At 47.5% G+C, this 21,134-nt stretch overlaps 1 protein-coding gene across 1 annotated transcript in view; it reads right to left on the reverse strand.

Annotated features, from left to right (window-relative positions):
- Positions 1-21,134, reverse strand: part of LOC147879749 (aspartic proteinase 39-like) — a 115,379-nt gene that overhangs the window by 37,145 nt on the left and 57,100 nt on the right. The window contains exons 5-7 of the mRNA XM_087371933.1: positions 7,274-7,501; positions 7,017-7,179; positions 6,811-6,884 (exon numbers count right to left, since the gene is read on the reverse strand). Of these exons, the coding sequence (XP_087228059.1) occupies positions 6,811-6,884; positions 7,017-7,179; positions 7,274-7,501 (465 nt within the window). The remainder of the gene's footprint in view (positions 1-6,810; positions 6,885-7,016; positions 7,180-7,273; positions 7,502-21,134) is intronic.

The raw sequence follows: 21,134 nt of genomic DNA on the forward strand, positions 1-21,134 counted from the left end.
AGACATGAGATTCTCAGATGTGAATTTGGTATACGCCAGCAGTTAGCGTCCCTTCAGAGGGAAGAGCAGAAGAGGCCCACAGATGTTTGGATTCAGGAGCGCCTTGCTGCAGCAAGGGCTCATTTGCAGACATTGTTGGATCAGAGAGCAGAATATGCCTTTAATGCACAGGAATCCTTTTGGATTCAGATGGGTGGCAGGGTCAACAAACACTTTTTCTCTACTCATGGGCCCACACATAGTAGAGATAGTGTTTCGCAGCTTGTTGACTCAGACGGGGTGTTACAGTCAGATCCTGATGCTGTCATGCGTGTAGCTTTAGATTTCCTTGCATCCCTTCTTACTGCAGATCCAGGCACACATGCCATTGATGATGCCAGAGAGGTTATTTGGCAGTGTATCCTTGTATTGGTGAAGGATGAGATGTATGTTTCTCTAGATGCACCTTTCACCAATGCAGAATTCAAGACTGCATTACTTGCCCTTCACAAGGGCAAGTGCCAAGGTTCAGATGGACTTACCCCCTCCTTTTTTATTACTTTTTGGGAGCAGATTGGTGATCACATTACATCAGCCCTGCACGGCGTGTGGAACTCTGGTGAGATGCCGGACTCACTTACAGATGGTCTCATTCATCTCATCCCAAAGGGGGGTAATAGGAATCTTGTGTCTCAATGGAGACCCATCACTCTATTGGGTACGTTTTACAAGATTCTGGCGAAAGCCATCAGTTTGCGGCTACAGGTTTTTCTTCCATATTTGATTCATGACACGCAGACAGGGTTTGTGCATGGCAGAAGTATTTTTGATAATATTTTCTCATTTTGGGAGGCCTCAGAAATGGGCCATGTAGAGCCACCAGAGATTAGCCATTCTACTCTTGGACTTTGAGAAAGCTTACGACAGAGTAGACTGGGATTTTTTAGAGGGTACTCTATCTCGCTTTGGTTTATGGATTAGAGAGGTATCCTCTCTCTACAGATCAGCCCATAGCCAGTTGCTCATTGGGGGGGTAAGAGGGGACAAGTTTCAGATTTCCAAATCCGTCCGCCAGGGATGTCCTCTTGCTCCGTTTCTTTTTTTGTTTGTGGCGGAAGCTATGAGTATCTACATTAGATCTCAAGCTGATATTTATGGGCTGAGGCTTCCTATCCGCCGGGAAGAAGAGCTTCTGGATAGTGAGTTGGCAGATGACACGGCTGTTTTTTTGGCTGCCTCCCCCCGGACACTCACTTCCTTCCGGACAGCCTTGGATTTGTTTTGCACGGCTGCAGGCGCACATATTAATTGGCGTAAATCCAGTGGTTTTTGGATTTGCGAGGTTGACACCCCGGATTGGGGTAATGATATTGGCTTCACTTGGGTACAGAGGGGCGTCTTCGTCAGATATTTGGGCTGCCAGGTTGGCGTGGGCATCTCTCCTTCACAACAGTTTGCTCCGGTGTTGGAAAGCATCAGAAGAAAGCTCCTTTTCTAGAGCTCAGCCAAACTTGACTTCACCTCCAGGGTGGTGATGGTTAACTAGGTTCTTCTAGCCACATCATGGTTTGTATGCTCTTGTTGGTGCCACTCTAGGGATTGTATCACTCAGCTTAAGAGGCCTGGACGAAACTTTTTATGGAGTGGTCTAGATGGCACAACTGATGTTACAGCCAGGGTAGCTTGGGAGACCTTGATTCTTCCTACAAGAGAACGGGGGTTTGAATATCATCGACCCAGATCTACAGTGCAGAGCTTTACTCTGCAAGTTCGTTGTGAGAGGGCTTATGCCAGGGCAAGAGCGTTAGAAGAATTTTTTTATCAGATGCATTCAGTCTCGCACGCCCACTTCAGGAGAGGATTGGACACATAGTACTAGATGGGTTTTCACCACAGCCCACCTTAGGTCTCCCTCTTCCCCTCTTATGGTTGCTATCCTGAAAGCGTGGGCCAGCTTCAGGAGTACTCTTCGCAGGATTCCCCCATCCACCCGTGAAGAGATTGAAAGGCAGCCTATCATGTGGAATGACAGGATTTTGGATGAGCTTGGCAGACCACTTGGAGCTTCTCCTTACATGCAATGGCCAAGATGGGAGAGGCTGCATCCGCAGTGGGAGCATGGAAAGCCTTCAGGAAGCTTCCTGCAGACCAACAGGCCCAGATGGTTCTTAATCTCAGAGGGAGTGCAGGGAGAGTCCAACAGATTGATGCAACCTTGCCCTTGGATGGGTGGACATAGATGACATGCCTATTACTTGCTCCACCTGGATGGGGGCATTTTCCAGATTGGGAGTTCCTTTACAGGTGATTGCTTTTCTTGACCCACCTAAGGATGCCTTAGTATTTGATGTTTCTTCAGGGGGCAAGCTGTCCAGATCCACAGATGATATCTTGTTGGAAGTACCATTTCAGCCAGTCAGGATAGTGGGCTTCATGGAGCATGGCTCTCTTTCACAGTGGTACTTGGATCCTGACCCGCTTCTCCTCGCCCTTGGCTCATGGAGGCTGTGGCTCTATGGAGGTGTCCCAATTAAGTTTTTGCAGTGGGACCCTGGGGAATGGGAATAGATAGATGAAGGGCACCGAGAGAAGGGCATCCCCTTCTTTTGTTACACGGTCAGTAATGCCAGGAAATTCCAGCTCAGCTGTAGGGGTTGGAGGCCCACCAGAGCTCATCATTGGGAGAACTTTCAGATTCCTGCTGACTTGCAGAAATTTTTTTGGCAGAGACTCTGGAAATCCCACCGGAATAGAAAAATCACTCTCTTCTTTTGGCTTTCTATTCATCGTGGGATAGCAGTAAACCATTCGAGGTCCAGGTTCGGAGCTGACCCTTCTTGCCCTCGCTGCCTTTTTGCTTTGGAGACAATACATCACAACCTTTGGGATTGCAGACAGGCGAGAATCATATGGAAAGGGATTGCAAGACTTTTCAACACTTTTGTTTGCCTACCTTTCTATATGACTTGGGGATCAGTGGCTTGGCTTACTCTTTCAGGGCCCCAGGTATTTTTTGAGAGACTTGATTCCTCTTGGGCTGTTCACATCCGCCGACGACACCTTGTGGAGTCGTGCTCTCTAGAGGACTGCTCACTCTTTTCAGGGCTGCTTACTCTTTTCAGGGCTGCTCACTCCTCGGTCGACTCTCCATGGGAGATCCTAGCTAGCATTGCAGCATGGCACATTTGGAGAGCCAGATGCACTGAGGCTTTGGAGGGTTCTCAGGTTCACCCTTCTCAGATCTTGGCCAGTACTTGGACAGATACGATACACACTCTGATGGCCATTTGGGCAACCATGCAGGGATCATCTCGAGCAGCCTCCTCTAGGAGAGTTACTTTTCTCAGAGATTGGAGAGACTCTTCCTTCTTTGCTGAGACTTCTACAGGGTTGAGATGGCATTTTCAGCCTCAGCCTTGGTTTCTTTCTACCTCGTTCCTCTGAGGTGTTTTTTATTACATGCTTAGCATGGTGTATTTCCGCACAGAGCTTGCTCTAGCGGGTTTCTTTCTTACTTAATAGAAGTCCCTTTTTTGAAAAAAGAAAAAAAATCATCCTCGTCTGTCTGCAATCCCATAAACAATGCTGACTAACTTCAAATGTCGTGGGTCGTCCTCAGTCTCGATGTTGAGGTACCACCAATCATGTGCCTGATCCACCTAGGGAATGCTTGTGGATGTGGGGTGGCTTCCCCCAACCCTGCATGTGCGGAAGTGTCTTCGAGGGAGAAGTCGCCGCTTACTTCTCAACCAGGATGGAGGGAATGATGTTGATGTGGTCTCCAGGACTGGTTGAGATGTAGAAGAGGCATTAGTAGAGGACTTCTTTTTACCCTTTTATGCTTGCTTGAGCATCCCACGGTATGGTAAGCCTCCTTCCACCTCATACGTGGTTCCTGGAATATCTTCTGTCATATTGAGGTCGGCTTCAGAACAAAACAACGAAGTTGGACAAGAATGTCACACCGCCAATCTTCATGTCAACACCCTTGAGTGCCTCCATAGGTTTCACTCTACGTTGATCAGCCATGCGGACTTGGAAAGAGACGTCACTGGTCAACTTCAAACCAAATTGTTGTAGTGTATCTTTGGGGATGATGTTCACAGCTGCACCCCCATCCAAGAATACATCCTTCAGCTCCAAGCCATTGATATCCACAGCAAGCCTAGGACTATTGCAAAAGTAGATGTTGAGGGCATAGGAAACATGGGGGTCAAAGAGGATGCAAGGGCATTTGGGAAAGAGAAGGATGGGGTCGAAGCCATGTATGATGGATAAGTGGTAGGAAAGGACATAGACAGTGGTAATAGCAACGTAGAGGGAAGGGACATCACTGGAGCAAAGTCAGAATCCATAGGCATCATGGATGTAGAAACTAGACTCAACTGAGTGGGATTATGCATAATAGACGGCAACTGAGTGGGATTATGCATAATAGACGGAATAGTAGCTTGACCACTGGATGTCAAGTTTGGTGCCTGAAGTGGGCACTACTCCCGTTGAAGTGGCTGTTGATGAAGACATCGTTGCAAGAGGAGAAGGGGTGCTTTCTTGACCTTGAAGATCTCCTGAGGAGCTTTCGTCCTCCATACTTTCCTCCTTCACTTGCTCTCCGCTTTGTACTTCTTCTCTAGAGTCCTGATCTGTGACCACCAGGGATCTCGTTGGTCTAGATCGATGAAGTTGCTTGCTCTTGCCACTGCTCCAATGGGTTCACTTTGTACTCGCCTTGAGGACTTCGCCAACTTCGTCTCACATATTGCTTTTTGTATCGAGTCTGGTCGGCAGGAAGTCTTCTCTCCACTCTCCTCAAGTAGCTCCTAGTTCTCTCACTAGCTCCTTCAAGGGTATCAGAACTACTTGGCATAAGAACTCTCCCCTCAAGGATCCTCAAATGCCACTTCACTCTTGCAACTCAACACCAGTAGTGTCCCACCGTGATCGCCATAAACTGTCTGAGGGGGAGGTCCACTCACTCCCAAAGGTGTTACCGGAGGCCTAAGCCCACTGATGTGAGGAGCGTGAAGTGGGTGATGCGTAGAGCTATGATACAACTCTACCTCAATTGCACTACACTGCGTGATGCGTGAACCTATGACACAACACTAGTCGAAGATGCTACGGGGTGCTGAGTACTGTTGTGTACTAGAACAGAAAGAACAAACCCAGAAAGGAGATAAGAAGGCACGACGCTAATAACAAATAACGGAGAAAGCGGTAGACAAGAACACAACGTGAACAAGTGCGTATCATAGAAGGAAGAGATCCTCATACACTAGCCTCTCTGAATAGAGATCAGAGATCACTCATCCACACAATGCAACAGTATGCAACGGGCGAGCTCGTAGCTCTAGCGTCTCTCCTTCTCACTCTCAATCCCCGTACAATGCTGAATGAATCCTCATACCACCCATCTCCCCTCTTCACCCTCGCCTTTCGGATGGGAAATCCCCTCCCTCTCTCCTATTGGCTGTCCCCTCATTCTTAGCCATTCCGCCGCTGAGCCTCTTCATGTCTCTTGCAACGGCCAGCTTGCGCCGAGTCGGTGCGTTGTAACTACTCCATGTGCACTGCTACAACCACCCTGTATCTGACAAGGCACCGCCAGATGAGCATCTATGCCACCAATGAGTCAGGTCTGCAGAGGTTGGCAGAGTGTGACTGCGTGACATGAAGACCCTTGACGCATGACCATGTGCTTGGGTGATATGTCCTCCTAATGACTATGTCCCCATGTGACTATGCCATCCTGGTGACCATGTACTTGTGTCATCTTGCAACCATGTCATCGCCATGACTTGTGTCATCCTTGTGACTATGTCATCCTCTGACTTGTGTCATCCTTGTGACCATGTCATCCCTTGACTTGTGTCATCCTTGTGACCATGTCATCCCCTAACTTGTGTCATCCCCTCACTAAGTGCTGGACATAGCTGGTCCTATATGATATCAGTATAACAAAGGGAAAGGGAAAGAGAGAGCAGGGCTAGGAACATGGCTCTGATACCACATGAAAGATCATAGCGGTAGGGAGAGAAGCAAGCTAACACTAGGAATGGAAAGGAAAGATAACAAAGCTAATGGAAAGACAAGTACTCACATGATACCAAAGAGCTTGATGTTAACTGATATATTAGATAATAGACAAGTACAACACTATATAGTGTGTCACTAGACTCTAGAAAGTCACAATGTCTATGGGATATCTCCCAATATGACACATGGCATGTCTAGGACTCACTAGACTATAAAACCACTCCTAGACCACCTAGAACACTCATTTTAGACTCACTTTGGCTTCATATTCCAACAGTTCCTTGCATCTGCCAATGTACTTTGAATATCAATGAAAATGGTAGCGGGTGGATGCTATCCCGTACCCAAATCAGCAAATAATCTTTTGATCCAAATTTTGATCCAAATACATCCAAACAATAGGTGTGAAAGCTGCCCTATACTCAGCCTCACAACTGAAGGTGGTCTTTTTCCCCACTTGAAAGGACCATCTATTACATGCAAAGGAGAAAATATATTCACTTTAAATCATCTTCTCATCTTACGTAAGTGGATATGTACTCTTGTGCGATACAGCCTCAATGTGAGAGATTTCAGTTTTTTTTGTTAAAAAAAGAATGTAACACAGTATGGAGAATTATGTAACACAGTGTGGAGAATTAGGCATCCTAACTCTCTCTGTAGTTCGAATGCTCTCATTAACCTTGTTTGAGTACATAATCAATTTGAATACAGAAAACAATGTATATGAGTTCTCTGATCTGACTAAAAGGGGTATTGAAGAAAAAAGGTCTTGATTTGAAAACATCATATAACCTGCCATCATATGAAACACACGTCAAGTCCTCCCAAGGTAAAGGTTTCGTAGTGCTTGGTCCTGATAGTAGTACCTGCAAAGACAGTAAACCATTTTGACAAAATAGCTTCCAAAATATTCATTGCACCCTCATACGATATCCCTTGAAGCAGAAGTGGAAAAAGATATTTCAGCACTACGTAAGGGAGGGATTCTCGTATAGTACCTGTTGAAGCAAAAGGTCATAAGCTGGTTCAGCAAAGTAAGCAAGGGTAGTGCCACTATCAATTATTGTGCCTTGATTGACCCGCATCTCATTGAATGAAGAATCAACTTTTAGGGACTGACCACTCACTTCAATGCTCTTCAAGTTGACGTTATAATGTAGCCTACAAATCGACAGTCTTACAATTAAGAATTCCATTATAATAGAAATTCAGTTGCTGCAATGGCTATAAATGTATTTGAAAATTGTCACTTAACTGGTCTTTCAGTAGAGGAGTATATACCAAGCCTGATTGTGCTATATGACCTATAACAAGAATTCCGCCACCCGTTTTTTCCCCCTCTAAGCAATGTGCAAAAACTTGAGGGGTCTTTCCTTGAAATGTCATTTGCTGGATTATGGACAGATTTGATTGACCAAGTCCTAATATACCATCTATAGCCTGATCTCGATGTTCAAATCCTCCAGTTGCAAGCACAGAGCATCTGATGTTATTACAGAAAAGATAGGCGAGTGTTCAAAAACAAGTCTCAAAAGTCATTGGCAACAATACACTCAAGTTCAAAAACAAGTTATTGGCAACAAAACACTCAAGCATGAATTTACAGATGAAAAGGAAGCAGAAAAATAAATTCAACTTATCTCACAGTTGGATATGGGTGTCAATCAACTTGAGCATGCTCATATAGATTAGGTTACACAATCAGATGAATAAGGCCAAACTTAACAAGATCCAAATAGAGTCTGTTTGAGGGAGATCAAGAAGCTCAAAATAGCCAAGACAAAAGCCCAGGGGACATAGAAACCCGAGATTGTGTTGCTGCATATCTCCAAGAGGAAGATCAAGAAGGTGGAGAAAGGACTCATTCATTCTACCACCTTTATTAAGAGCTATTGGCCTATAAAATGGAGCAAATTATGTATATCTCACACATAGCTAACTTTGATTCTGAAAGCTTTGTGGATCTAAGGTGCAATAAATCATTGTTGTTGATCAAAAGCAGGTTCATAAAAGACTGGGAGTTGTTGCTCCAGCCCGCCCCTCTTGCTGCACCTCCCTCAGCGCCACCCCCTCCCCTCTCCCTCCCCCTTCCCTGCCCCTCTGCTGCCCCCTCTCCTGCCCCTTCCCCACCTCTCAGCCTGCTCCTCTGCTGTTCCCTCTCCCCACCTCTCAGCCCGCCGCCCCTCCGCTACCCCCTTCCCCGCCTCCTTTCCTGCCCCCCTAGCTCCGCCCTCTCAGCTCCTACCCCCCGGCCGCTTTCCCTTCCCTTCCCCTCCTCTCTCCCCGCCTCCTTGCCCCCGCCTTGCCCTCCCCCTCCCTCTCCCCCTCTCCTCTCAGCCTCTTCCCTCCCTCTCTTCCCCCTCAGCCCCCTTCAGCCCCCTCTCTCCCCTCTCCCCTCTCTCTCTTCTTCCCCTCAGCCCCTCCCCCCTCCCTTCTCTCCTCCTCAGCTTGCCCTCTCCTAGCTCCTCTTTCTTTCTCTCCTGCAGCAGATTTTTGATTGGACGGAGATTCATTGTGATGAAATCGGCCTCTTCACCTCAATTGATGAATGGCTTCCCATTCATTCAATCCTCCACCGATTCCACTAGCCGTGAGACAAGTCATATTTTCTAAAGACGAGTTGCAGCAGCTCAAAAAAGATGTGGAGCTTGAAAGCTCTACTTCTGTCCATGCCCGCATCTTTGGGTCCCATCCTTCCAAGTTACAAGCCAGGGATTGGATGCTCGCAGCGTTACTTGGAGACCTCACACCCCATCTCACTGGACGCTCGCTTACTGGGACAAGGTTTCTTCCAGGTGGTCTTCTATACTCTAGAGTCTGCGGCCACAGTGCTTCAAGCAAACCCTCTGGTGCTAGGCTCAAGGAGGATCTTTCTCTTGCCCTTCTCCTTGGGCTTTGACCCTATCAAGGAGGACAATCAGGTTGCAATGAACTTTTTTTTTTTTTTTGGGCAAGAAAAGTACTTCATTACGTATGAATAAAAACCGCAAAGCAAGCTCAAGTGCGGGAGTACATCATGTCAAGCATGAGAAACAACAGCTCAGAATGAGCAAACAAAAATCCTAGGTGGCGGCTGAAAATGCCACCTCATCCCTGAAGGAGAGTCAGAGAAGAAAGGAGAACCCTTCCAGACTCTGAGAAAAGCAACCCTCCTAGCAGTAGCAGTCCTGAAGGTTCCCTATATGTTTGCTCAAATGGATCTGCCCAAATACTGGCCATAGTTTGAGAAGGGTGAACTTAGGAGTCCTCCAAAGCCTCTGTACATTTGGCTCTCCAAATATGCCATGCTGTAATACTAGCCAGAATCTCCCAATATGTGTCTACAGAAGCATGGGGAGCTATGAATGGAGTAAACGGAACATCCCGGAGGGAGCATGACTCCACAAGGTGTTGTCGAACAAAGAAAGCTGTGTCTGTGTCATGTCCCTCGAAGAAAGCCTGTGGACCAATGAGTGACAACCAAGCAACTGATCTCCAGGTCAGGAAGGGTGCTCTATAATGAACTGCTTTTTGACTTCCTCCATAAGTGCAATGCACAGCATGATTTTCACATTTCTACAAAATGTTCAACAAAGATCTGCATTATTAAGATTTTTTTTTTTTTCAAAAAAGAGACTTCTATTAAGTAAGAAAGAAACCCGCTAGAGCAAGCTCTGTGTGGAAATACACCATGCTAAGCATGTAATAAAAAACACCTCAGAGGAATGAGGTAGAAAGAAACCAAGGCTGAGGCCGAAAATGCCATCTCAACCCTGTAGAAGTCTCAGCAAAGAAGGGAGAGTCTCTCCAATCTCTGAGAAAAGTAACTCTCCTGGAGGAGGCTGCTCGAGATGATCCTTGCATGGTCGCCCAAATGGCCATCAGAGTGTGTGTATCGTATCTGTCCAAGTACTGGCCAAGATCTGAGAAGGGTGAACCTGAGAACCCTCCAAAGCCTCAGTGCATCTGGCTCTCCAAATGTGCCATGCTGCAATGCTAGCTAGGATCTCCCATGGAGAGTCGACCGAGGAGTGAGCAGCCCTGAAGAGAGTGGCCGGAACATCCTCTAGAGAGCGCGACTCCACAAGGTGTCGTCGGATGTGAAGAGCCCAAGAGGAATCAAGTCTCTCAAAAAATACCTAGGGCCCTGAAAAAGTAAGCCAAGCCATTGATCCCCAAGTCATATAGAAAGGTAGGCGAACAAAAATTTCTGCAAGTCAGCAGGAATCTGAAAGTTCTCCCAATGATGAGCTCTAGTGGGCCTCCAACCCCTACACCTGAGCTGGAATTTCCTGGCATTACTGACCGTGTAACGAAAGAAGGGGATGCCCTTCTCTCGGTGCCCTTCATCTATCCATTCCCATTCCCCAGGGTCCCACTGCAAAAACTTAATAGGGACACCTCCTAGAGCCACAGCCTCCATGAGCCAAGGGCAAGGAGAAGCGGGTCAGGATCCAAGTACCATTGTGAAAGAGAGCCATGCTCCATGAAGCCCACTATCCTGACTAGCTGAAACGGTACTTCCAACAAGATATCGTCTGTGGATCTGGACAGCCTGCCCCCCGAAGAAACATCAAATACTAAGGCATCCTCATGTGGGTCAAGAAAAGCAATCACTTGTAAAGGAACTCCCAATCTGGAAAATGCCCCCATCCAGGTGGAGCAAGTAATAGGCATGTCATCTGTGTCCACCCAATCCAAGGGCAAGGCTGCATCAATCTAATGGACTCGCCCTGCCCTCCCTCTGAGATTAAGAACCATCTGGGCCTGTTGGTCTGCAGGAAGCTTCCTGAAGGCTTTCCATGCTCCCACTGTAGATGCAAGGCCCCTCTCCCATCTTGGCCACTGCATGTAAGGAGAAGCTCCAAGTGGTCTGCCAAGCTCATCCAAAATCTTGTCATTCCACATGATAGGCTGCCTTTCAATCTCTTCACGGGTGGATGGGGGAATCCTGCGAAGAGTACTCCTGAAGCTGGCCCATGCTTTCAGGATAGCAACCATAAGAGGGGAAGAGGAGACCTGAGGTGGGCTGTGGTGAAAACCCATCTAGTACTGTGTGTCCAATCCTCTCCTGAAGTGGGCGTGCGAGACTGTATGCATCTGATAAAAAAATCCTTCCAAGGCTCTTGCCCTGGCATAAGCCCTCTCACAACGAACTTGCAGAGTAAAGCTCTGCACTGTAGATCTGGGTCGATGATATTCAAACCCCCTTCTCTTGTAGGAAGAATCAAGGTCTCCCAAGCCACCCTGGCTGTAACATCAATTGTGCCATCTAGACCACTCCATAAAAAGTTTCGTACAGGCCTCTTAAGCTGAGTGATACAATCCCTAGAGTGGCACCAACAAGAGCATACAAACCATGCTGTGGCTAGAAGAACCTGGTTAACCACCACCACCCTGGAGGCGAAGTCAAGTTTGGCTGCGCTCCAGAAAAGGAGCTTTCTTCTGATGCTTCTCAACACCGGAGCAAACTCTTGTGAAGGAGAGATGCTCACCCCAACCTGGCAGCCCAAATATCTGAAGGAGACGCCCCTCTGTACCCAAGTGAAGCCAATATCATTACCCCAATCCGGGGTGTCATCCTCGCAAATCCAAAAACCACTAGATTTATGCCAGTTAATGTGTGCACCTGCAGCCGTGCAAAACAAATCCAAGGCTGTCCGAAAGGAAGTGAGTGTCCTGGGGGAGGCAGCCAAAAAAACAGCTGTGTCATCTGCCAACTCACTATCTAGGAGCTCTTCTTCCCGACGGATAGGAAGCCTCAGCCCATAAATATCAGCTTGAGATCTAATGTAGATACTCATAGCTTCCGCCACAAACAGAAAAAGAAACGGGGCAAGAGGACATCCTTGGCGAACGAATCTCAAAATCTGAAACCTGTCGGACACCTCTTACCTCCCCAATGAGCAACTGGCTAGGGGCTGATCTGTAGAGAGAGGATACTACTCTAATGCATGCATCTGAAAAACCAAAGCGAGATAGAGTACCCTCTAAAAAATCCCAGTCTACTCTGTCATAAGCTTTCTCAAAGTCCAAGAGTAGAATGGCCAATCTCTAGCGGCTCTGCATGGCCCATTCTGAGGCCTCCCAAAATGAGAAAATATTATCAAAAATACTTCTACCATGCACAAACCCTATCTGCGTGCCATGAATCAAATCCGGAAGAAAAACCTATAGCCGCAGACTGATGGCTTTCGCCAGAATCTTGTAAACAGTGCCCAAAAGAGTGATGGGTCTCGATTAAGACACAAGATTCCTATTAACCCCCTTTGGGATGAGATGAATGAGACCATCTGTAAGTGAGTCTGGCAGCTCACCAGAGTCCCACACGCCCTGCAGGGCTGATGTAATGTGATCACCAATCTGCTCCCAAAAAGTAATAAAAAAGGAGGGGGTAAGTCCATCTGAACCTGGGCACTTGCCCTTGTGAAGGGCAAGTAATGCAGTCTTGAATTCTGCATTGGTGAAAGGTGCATCCAGAGAAACATACATCTCATCCTTCACCAATACAAGGATACACTGCCAAATAACCTCTCTGGCATCATCAATGGCCTGTGTGCCTGGTTCTGCAGTAAGAAGGGATGCAAAAAAATCTGAAGCTACACGCATGACAGCATCAAGATCTGACTGTAACACCCCGTTTGAGTCAACAAGCTGGGAAACACTATCTCTACTATGTCTGGGCCCATGAGTAGAGAAAAAGTGTTTGTTGACCCTGCCACCCATCTGAATCCAAAAGGATTCCCGTGCATGAAAGGCATATTCTGCTCTCTGATCCAACAATGTCTGCAAATGAGCCCTTGCTGCAGCAAGGCGCTCCTGAATCCAAACATCTGTGGGCCTCTTCTGCTCTTTCCTCTGAAGGGACGCTAACTGCTGGCGTATACCAATCTCACATATGAGAATCTCACGTCTCCTAGAATCAGCGAATGTATGATATTAGTCACTAATTCCGGATAAGGCTGCAGCTACCTGAGATGGGTGGACAGCTCCACCCTGTATGTGAGAAACCCAAATCTGTAAAATATCCTCCGTGAGGCTCTCCTCTGCATAAAAAGCATCTGGAATCCTGACATTGGCAGAGTGTCGTCTCCGATGAGGGTCAAGAATCTGCAACACCACTAGAAAATGATCTGAGGTGGAAACCCCAGTAGAAATGCATACATATCCTCCTCTGTCAAGTGCCCAATCGTCTACATAAAATCCGTCAATCCGTGCATGAATGGGCACGTGTATTCTCCTATTCGACCAAGAGTACATGAGTGACTGTGGCATAATACGAAAGGCATCATCCAACCAAGTGTCCCTGCCACTGAACTGAAAGAGAAAGGCATCCCATGCTGCCCTCTCCAAAGAATGAATTCCACCCTGATTGCCTCCCTTTTTGTCTGAAGGCAACTCAACCATGTTGAAGTCGCCACCAATGGTCCAAGAATCTGCAATGGGGACCCAAGAGAGTAACTCCTTCCAAAAGGAGATCCGCTCCCCTCTGTTGTTGGGAGCATAAAGATTGAGAAGACCAATCTTATGCCCTCCAATCAAAATAATGATCCATTGAGCTCTAGAAGGGGAGATAATACCATGACCAGCAACCAAGGGGAGAATAGAAAGAGAGACCGAAATGCAAGTACCTCCCCTTCTGCCCATAGCAAGCGACCAGAAGGTATGTCTTGAAAGCAATTTGCCAGACTTAGAGCAATCACTGGCATCCAGCTTGTGTTCCTGGATAAAAAGGATATCAATAGCACCTCCAGTGACGCCTAGATGAAGCTGGTTCCGGATCAGATGCCTACGGCGACGGTGTGCAACTCCGCCTAGGCCCTGTATGTTCCAGCTGACTATCCTCATTGACAGGAGGATGCTGGATGGAAAGGCTTACCCGACCTAGTAGAGGAGACCAGCTTCCCCTGGGCCGAAACACTACTGCTGCGGGCAGGAAACTCAACAGGTGAAAGGATCCCCACACCTGCTGAAAGGGAGGCCCTATTAGAAGGAATCCCAATGACCGGGACCCCTAAGGTGGAGGGCACAAACTCCTCATCATCCATGAAATGCCGAAAAAGAATTTCTGATAAGCAAGTCTGGCCGAGGAGTGCGAAGAAAACCTGCACTCGTGGAAGATGGAGGAGAAGGACCTGCTAGGCCTCTATCAGCAGAACTGGAGCTGGGGGTTGAGGCGGCCTGTGGTTGGGGTGAAGAGGAATCAGCAGCCCTCATCTGCGCCTGCACTTTCTTGGTTGTCCTGACTATGGCAGGAACAGTCTGCGGGGAAGAAGTACTTGTAGCCCCCTCGTGGTCAGAAACCAAGGAGTCAGAAACCAAATTGACTGGGGCTGGTGGATCTAAAGGCTTCTCCTGATGTGGAACTATAGTGTCTGGGGCTGCAGCAACATCCACCTCTCGAGTCTGGAAGGCGTCTATCTGAACAGGATCAAAAGTCTCCTCCTGAGGTAAGGGAGCCGCTCTGATAGCTCTCCATCGTGGTATTGGGTGTGCTGCGGGCATTGGGCGCCCTGCTGCCCCTGGTGGTCCTGGGGTGCGCGAAGCAGGGCGCCCTATTGCTCTTGGTGGTCCTGCAGTGCGTGGAGTACGTGAAGAAGCCGCACCAGAAGACCTCTTGGGTCTTTTTCTCTTCCTTGGGCAGTCTCTAGCAAAGTGTCCAAGGGTCCTGCAAATCCTGCACTGGTCCTGTCTACCTGAAATCTCGACTCTCTGTCGAAAGAGAGAGCAATCTGGACGCTGAAGTATAATGTCGTCATCTGAGATGTTAGGGTCAGAGACAATGATCCTAACATGAGGCACCCCGTCTGCACTGACTGCCTCTGCCGAGGAAGAAGGCATGCAGAAGGGAGGGGATCTCAGTGTCCACTCCGAATGTGGCTCCGATAGTGGCAAGCAGTCGATGGTAGATCTAAGGAAGACCAGGAAATCTAATGAACAGTGATGTGACCTGCCTGTCCTCCTCGACCAGATCGACGGATCGAAGCCCAAGGTGTAGGGTAAAAGAAAGATTCTCCTCGAACCCAAAGCCAGGGGATTAGCTTTGAGAACAAGGGTTGTGGACTCGTGGGAGTCGAAAACCACTTGGAAGAATCCACGTCCCAAAAGTCGAATATCCCTGAGGTGTGGGGCGAGGTCTCCTGGTAACACCACCAGCATCCAGTCTCTAGCCTGTGATCTGGAAGGGTGTGACCCAAAGATGCGGGCGAAAAGTGATGTGGAGCCCTCTAATTCCACATCTTTCTTGAGCTGCTGCAACTTGTCTTCTGAAAAAATGACAGTTCTTGCGGCCGGTGGAGGTGGACGGAGATTGGCTGAATGGAAATCCATTCGCCAATCGATGTGAAAAGGCCGATTCCAACACTGAAAAAGCTCCGTCCATGAAACTACTACCCAGGACGCCCTGAACGCGGGCGCAGGAAGAAGGAGAAAGAGAGGGTAGGAGAGAGGGGAAGGGAAGGAGAGGATAGACTGAAGGGGGAGACGGAGGTAGGATGAGGGGGAGGCGTGGGGAGCTGAGTTAGGAAGGAAGGGGGCGGGGAGGGAGAGGGAGAAGGCTTTTTTTTTTTTTTTTTGAACTCTCTCTCTTTTTTGTTCTTTTTTTTGGGGGGGGTGTCTCTTTGGGGGGGAGAGCAGCGGGGGGGAGGGGGAGGGAGGGGGGCAGGGGAGGAGAAGGGAGCGGGGGGGCTGGCGGGGGAGAGGGAGGGCAGAGGAGAAGGGGGCAGCGAGGAGGGGGAGAGCAGCGGGAGGGGGAGAGGGAGGGCGAGGGAGGGGGGCGGGGGGGCTGGCGGGGGAGAGGGAGGGCAGAGGAGAAGGGGGCAGCAGGGAGGGGGGCAGCGGGGGGGGGGAGAGGGATGACGGGGGAGGGGATGGGGGAGGAGAAGGGGGGCGGGGGGGCTTGACAGGTGGGGTAGAGGTAGGGCGGGGAGGGAGAGGCAGGGGCAGCAGGGAGGGAGAGGTAGGGGAAGCGGGGGGGGGAGAGGGAGGGCGGGGAGGAGGAAGGGGAGAGGGAGGGTGAGGGAGGAGGAAGAGGGGGCTGGCGAGAGGGGAGGGAGAGGATGAGCAGCGAGGGGGGGAGAGGGGGGGCAGCGAGGGAGAGGAAGAGGGAGAGGGGGCTGGCTGAGAGAGGGAGAGGGGGGGGCAGTAGCTCACGGGGAGGAGCAGCAGCTCATTCAAGTATGGTTTTGATTTGCATTATTTAGATTTTATTGATCAACACAGTGAAATTATGGCTGAACAATGCAATGTGTTTCAAAAGCTCACAGGGGAGGGAAGGTTTTGTATTGCAGACAAGTATTGCATCCACATCAAGGATTTAGTGATAGATAACAATGAGGCCTTCCATTCACAAAAGATACGACCTCTTACCAGAGCATTTTAAGGAAAAGAGCAACATGCACAATCGAAATTGTAAACTTCTAGAGGAATGTTTTTCTTTTGTTATGTACCTGAACTGTCACCGGCTCGACACTGAACAAGGCTTGGAGATGCAAGAGAAGGATGAAGTAGAAGAGATGCCCTAGGATCAAGAGTTGGATAAAGAGAAACACCAAGAGGAGGGGGAAATAGCAAAGAAGCACGATGAAGAGAAGGTAATAGATGTAGACAAGGAGAGAGGTGAAGCTGCTACACTAGACCTTGCGGCACGAAGGTCAAACACACTTAACGGCCCAGTAAGCATTGACGGCCTTGACATTGAAAGCTATAGCCATACTATGCCATTGCTTCCCACTGTCAAAATTGGAGATATGGAGTATATTCTTCTTCATGACATTCAAGCAATATTTGACTTGAGGGAGATTCCATGCTAGCAATGATTACCCAAGCCTCCCAATTGGATTCTAAGATTATTGCGGAGGATGACCCTTTCCAAGAAATGGAAGACAACTTCAACTCATTAGATTTCTTGGCCTCCCTCAGCTTCACCACCAACGAATTCCTTCCATTTGAGCCATCTTTTTGGTCGCAAAGTTCCCCCCCTCCCCAGCATGCCCTATTCTGCAGTAGCAAAGGCAGTCAGATTGGATGGGGTGCCCTGAGTTAGGGTCCTAGTCTTCGACCCTAACATCACTGCCCTGAGAACAGTGGTCAATGTAATGACGTATGTGCCATATGAGGGCGCTAAGCTATTGATAGTAATAGAAACGAGCTTCTTGTCTTCTATTTCCTTATCAATACTTGTGAGCTGATCACGTAGATCAGTGATCCTAGCAATATGATCAATGATGGCCTGGCCTTCCTGCATCTCGAGATCCTTGAGCTGATTTTGTCAAGGCAATGGCTCTTGCCTCATTCTTAACATGATACATGTTTGCCAATCTTTCCCATACTGCAGGAGGGGCTGTAGCAATTTGCTGTCTGTTCTAACCCGAAGAAGTTGTGTTGGATGTAGATGAGCCTGCTGGCCTCACCTCATCCCCACTAACAATATCCCACAAGCCCTTCCCAACCAAAATGTTCTTAAGCATGAATGACCACAAGGCATAGTTTGGTCCATCCAGCTTGTCACCCTCAGACAAATTGCTAAAACTGTCTGAAAGAGTCGACATGATGCAAAATGGGATACCCACAAGCTGCAAATGTGCCTGCAAAAAGAACTGCAAGTCCCAAAAGTGCAACTGGCTGCAAATGTGCCTGCAAATCCCAAACTAATACTGGCTGCAAATGCAAAGTACAACTGGCTGCTCTGAAATGCCACTGACTGCACAATGCAATCACTACAAAAATGGCATCAACCAATCACTGCACTCTACTGCAATCTAAAGTGCAATACCAAGCTGAAAATGCACAACCCAAATCTGAAAGAGCGCACCCACGAGTGCTCAAATGCATCCAACGGAGCTCAAAAGCATCCACAACTGTAAAGTAACTGCAAATGCGCCCAACAATGCAGAGTATCTACAAATGCACTTCAGAGTGCAAGAGTATGGGCTGCAAAAACAGTCCCGAAGCGAACTACACAACTCAAAACACTGACTGAAAGTGCACCTTGGCCCGAAACACCTGCAAAACAGTCCACTGACTATGTGGGCAAGCTGGAGATGACAAAGGAGCTGAAGTGAGCTTTTTGGAGCTGAATGAAGCTGTCGGGAGTACTTCTGAACACAATACACGTGTAGAGAAGAGCCTAGAGAAGTATGGAGACCCCTAGAGCTATTGGAACACACTCGGGAGAGACTTGAGCTGAAAAAGGTCCAGATTTGAGCAAAAACGCCCAAAAACAGCCGAAAACTGCTCGAATCACCTTCTAATAAGTCGTACAGGCTCAAAATCAGGTTCTGACAAGTCGTACGGACTCGCGGCACTATCATGCAACTATACGGACAGATCCGTACGGACCAAAAAACCCCCCCCCAAAAAAATCCTGCCTAAATGGTGCGGGACAGATTTGTTTATATGTGGGCAGCTCCGAAATTTTGAAAAACGTCGAAATTGGACCTCAAAAGGTCAAAAAACAGCCGCTGGAGAGCTACCTCAAATGAAAGATGGAGAGCTGAATGTGAGAACCAGGAACGCGCACTGGAGCACCAAGCTTGCGGGAGTCTGGAAGCAAGCGCGGGAATGGGCTCTAGAGACGGGAGCGCTCTGATACCAAATGTAGGAACAAAGTGGAGACAAGTTGTGAACACAAGTGAGCAAGAGTACACACACAAGAAAGCTCCAATAGAAATGTTCAAATGAAACAATACAAGTACTTGGTATATATAGTATCCAAGTACTACTAGTCAATCATAGGGTTGACTTTATGCCTACAACACCACATCTTTGTAATCTCTTACACATTTCAGCTTCACAATCTTTTTTCCCCTTGGTTGTTAGACACAGAGTGATCCGTCTAGAGCTGACTGGATTATTCTCTTGATTGAGGGATACAAGGTTGGCTTTCTTAACCTTTATGCCCCCAACAATAGAGGGGACTGTGTCCTTATGTGGAAGGAGCTGCTCTCTTTGGGCTCCCATTGCGGATTCATGGGTGTTTGGAGGTGACTTCAACACGGTTGAATTGCTTTTTGATAAAAAAATGTTGGAATATGAAGCCAAAGTAAGTAAAAAATGAGTGTACTAGGTGTCTAGGGGGTGTTTTATAGTCTAGTGAGTCCTAGACATGCCACGTGTCATATTGGGTGTTATCCCATATACACTATGGCTTTCTAGAGTCTAGTGTCACACTATATAGTGTTGTACTTGTCTTGAGTCTTTTGATATCAGTCAACATCAAGCTATCTACATGTGAGTATTTTGGTTATCATTGCCTAGCACTTGTTCTTTCATTTTCCTTTCCATTTTGCTTTTCATTATGCTTTCCATATTTCCATTCTGCTCCTAGCTAGCTACATATGGTATCAGAGCCATGCTCCTAGCCCTGCTCTCTCTTTCCCTTTCCCTTTCCCTTTCCCTTCCAAGAGGTTGAGGTGAGGGAGGCCAGTATTTGGTTTTCATTGAGTCTAAAGGTCCTCTGTCTTGGATATTCCTTCTAAAAAGATGTATTGGTTTTCCTATTTTTTTGGTGTGTGGCTTCCTAACATGTCCTGTTATGAAGCCAAGGGGGATGTACTGTGGGAGCCATATGTATTGGCTTTGATAGGTCTATTTGTTTATGAAGCCTAGCTTGAGAGTTCCAAGATGTTGGTGCATTGGTCTCCTAGACCTCTGAGTTGGTCATGCATCCATGCATGATGAGCCTCTGAGCCATGCTAGATGAGATTTCTATGTTATGCTCACTAGCCTTTGAGCCATGCTCACTTGCCTTTGAGATTGTGTGGGAACCATGTCTAGACCGGCATGCACAGTTTTGATGACTGTCATTGTCATGTTCTGTTCTTGGTTCCATTCCAGTAGTCTCTCACCTTGCCTTCATGGGGGGGTGTTGGAATATGAAGCCAAAGTGAGTCAAAAATGAGTGTACTAGGTGTCTAGGGGGGTGTTTTATAGTCTAGTGAGTCCTAGACATGCCATGTGTCATATTGGGAGCCATCCCATATACACTATGGCTTTCTAGAGTCTAGTGTCACACTATATAGTGTTGTACTTGTCTTGAGTCTTTTGATATCAGTCAACATCAAGCTATCTACATGTGAGTATTTTGGTTATCATTGCCTAGCACTTGTTCTTTCATTTTCCTTTCCATTTTGCTTTTCATTATGCTTTCCACATTTCCATTCCGCTCCTAGCTAGCTACTAGATCTCTTCAAAAAAGGGGGTAGAGAGGGTGGCATTCACTCTCTTGAGAGAGCAGGACTACGATGCCTTCTTGTTTCATTTCAGTGCCAGAGATGCTTGGATTGATGATGTCTTTCACAATCAGACTTAGTCTCTCTCGTTTTTCGAACAGGAGACAGTAGATGCCTATACATGCACGGATTGATAGATTCTATGTTGATGATTGGGCTTTGGACAGAGGTGTGTTAGTATGCATTGCCACTGGTGTTTCTACTTTAGACCACATTCCGGTAGTACTGATGATTTTTGAGCCTCACTTTAGGGGTAGCTTTGCCAATATTAGGATTATAGATGCCTTTTATGTAGATAAAAGCAGCTTTGCAAATATGGATGTCACATATGCAGTGTGGAGTGCCATCTCCTTCACTTATGGCTGCAATCCTAATTGGTATTAATGACTTTTATCATTCAATCGCCAGTACCAAGAGACGACAGATTCTTAGATGGGAGATTGATATTTGCCAGCAGTTGGCAGCCCTCCAAAGGGAATATAAAAAAAGGCCTACAGATGCTTGGATTTAGAAGTGTCTTGCTGTAGCAAGGGCTCAACTACAAATATTGCTTGATCAGAGAGCAGAGTATGCCTTTCATGCCCGGGAGTCATTCTGAACTCAGATGGGAGAGGTAGAGTCAATAAACACTTCTTCTCTACTCTTGGCCCAAGACCACAGTTACCAAGGAATGGCGTTCTGACATCCGAAACGTCTAGAACGCCGTTCCACGTAGCAGGCCGAAATCGGAACGGCCCCAGAACGACTTTTTTTTTCTTTTTTGCTCTTTGAAAGTTTCAAATGGGTATTTTAGAGCTTGTATATAAAGTTTAAAGCTGTAAAATGTTAGTTTCTTTCATTTTCTAACATAGTTTTAAGCCATATGATGACGTGTTGTGTATGACGTGGCGTTCCGGTTCCCGTTTC

This window comes from Dipteris shenzhenensis, chromosome 33, assembly GCF_047967505.1.
Source record: "Dipteris shenzhenensis isolate YYH24624 ecotype China chromosome 33, Dip_SZ_1.0, whole genome shotgun sequence".
In the NCBI taxonomy this organism is placed as follows: domain Eukaryota; kingdom Viridiplantae; phylum Streptophyta; class Polypodiopsida; order Gleicheniales; family Dipteridaceae; genus Dipteris; species Dipteris shenzhenensis.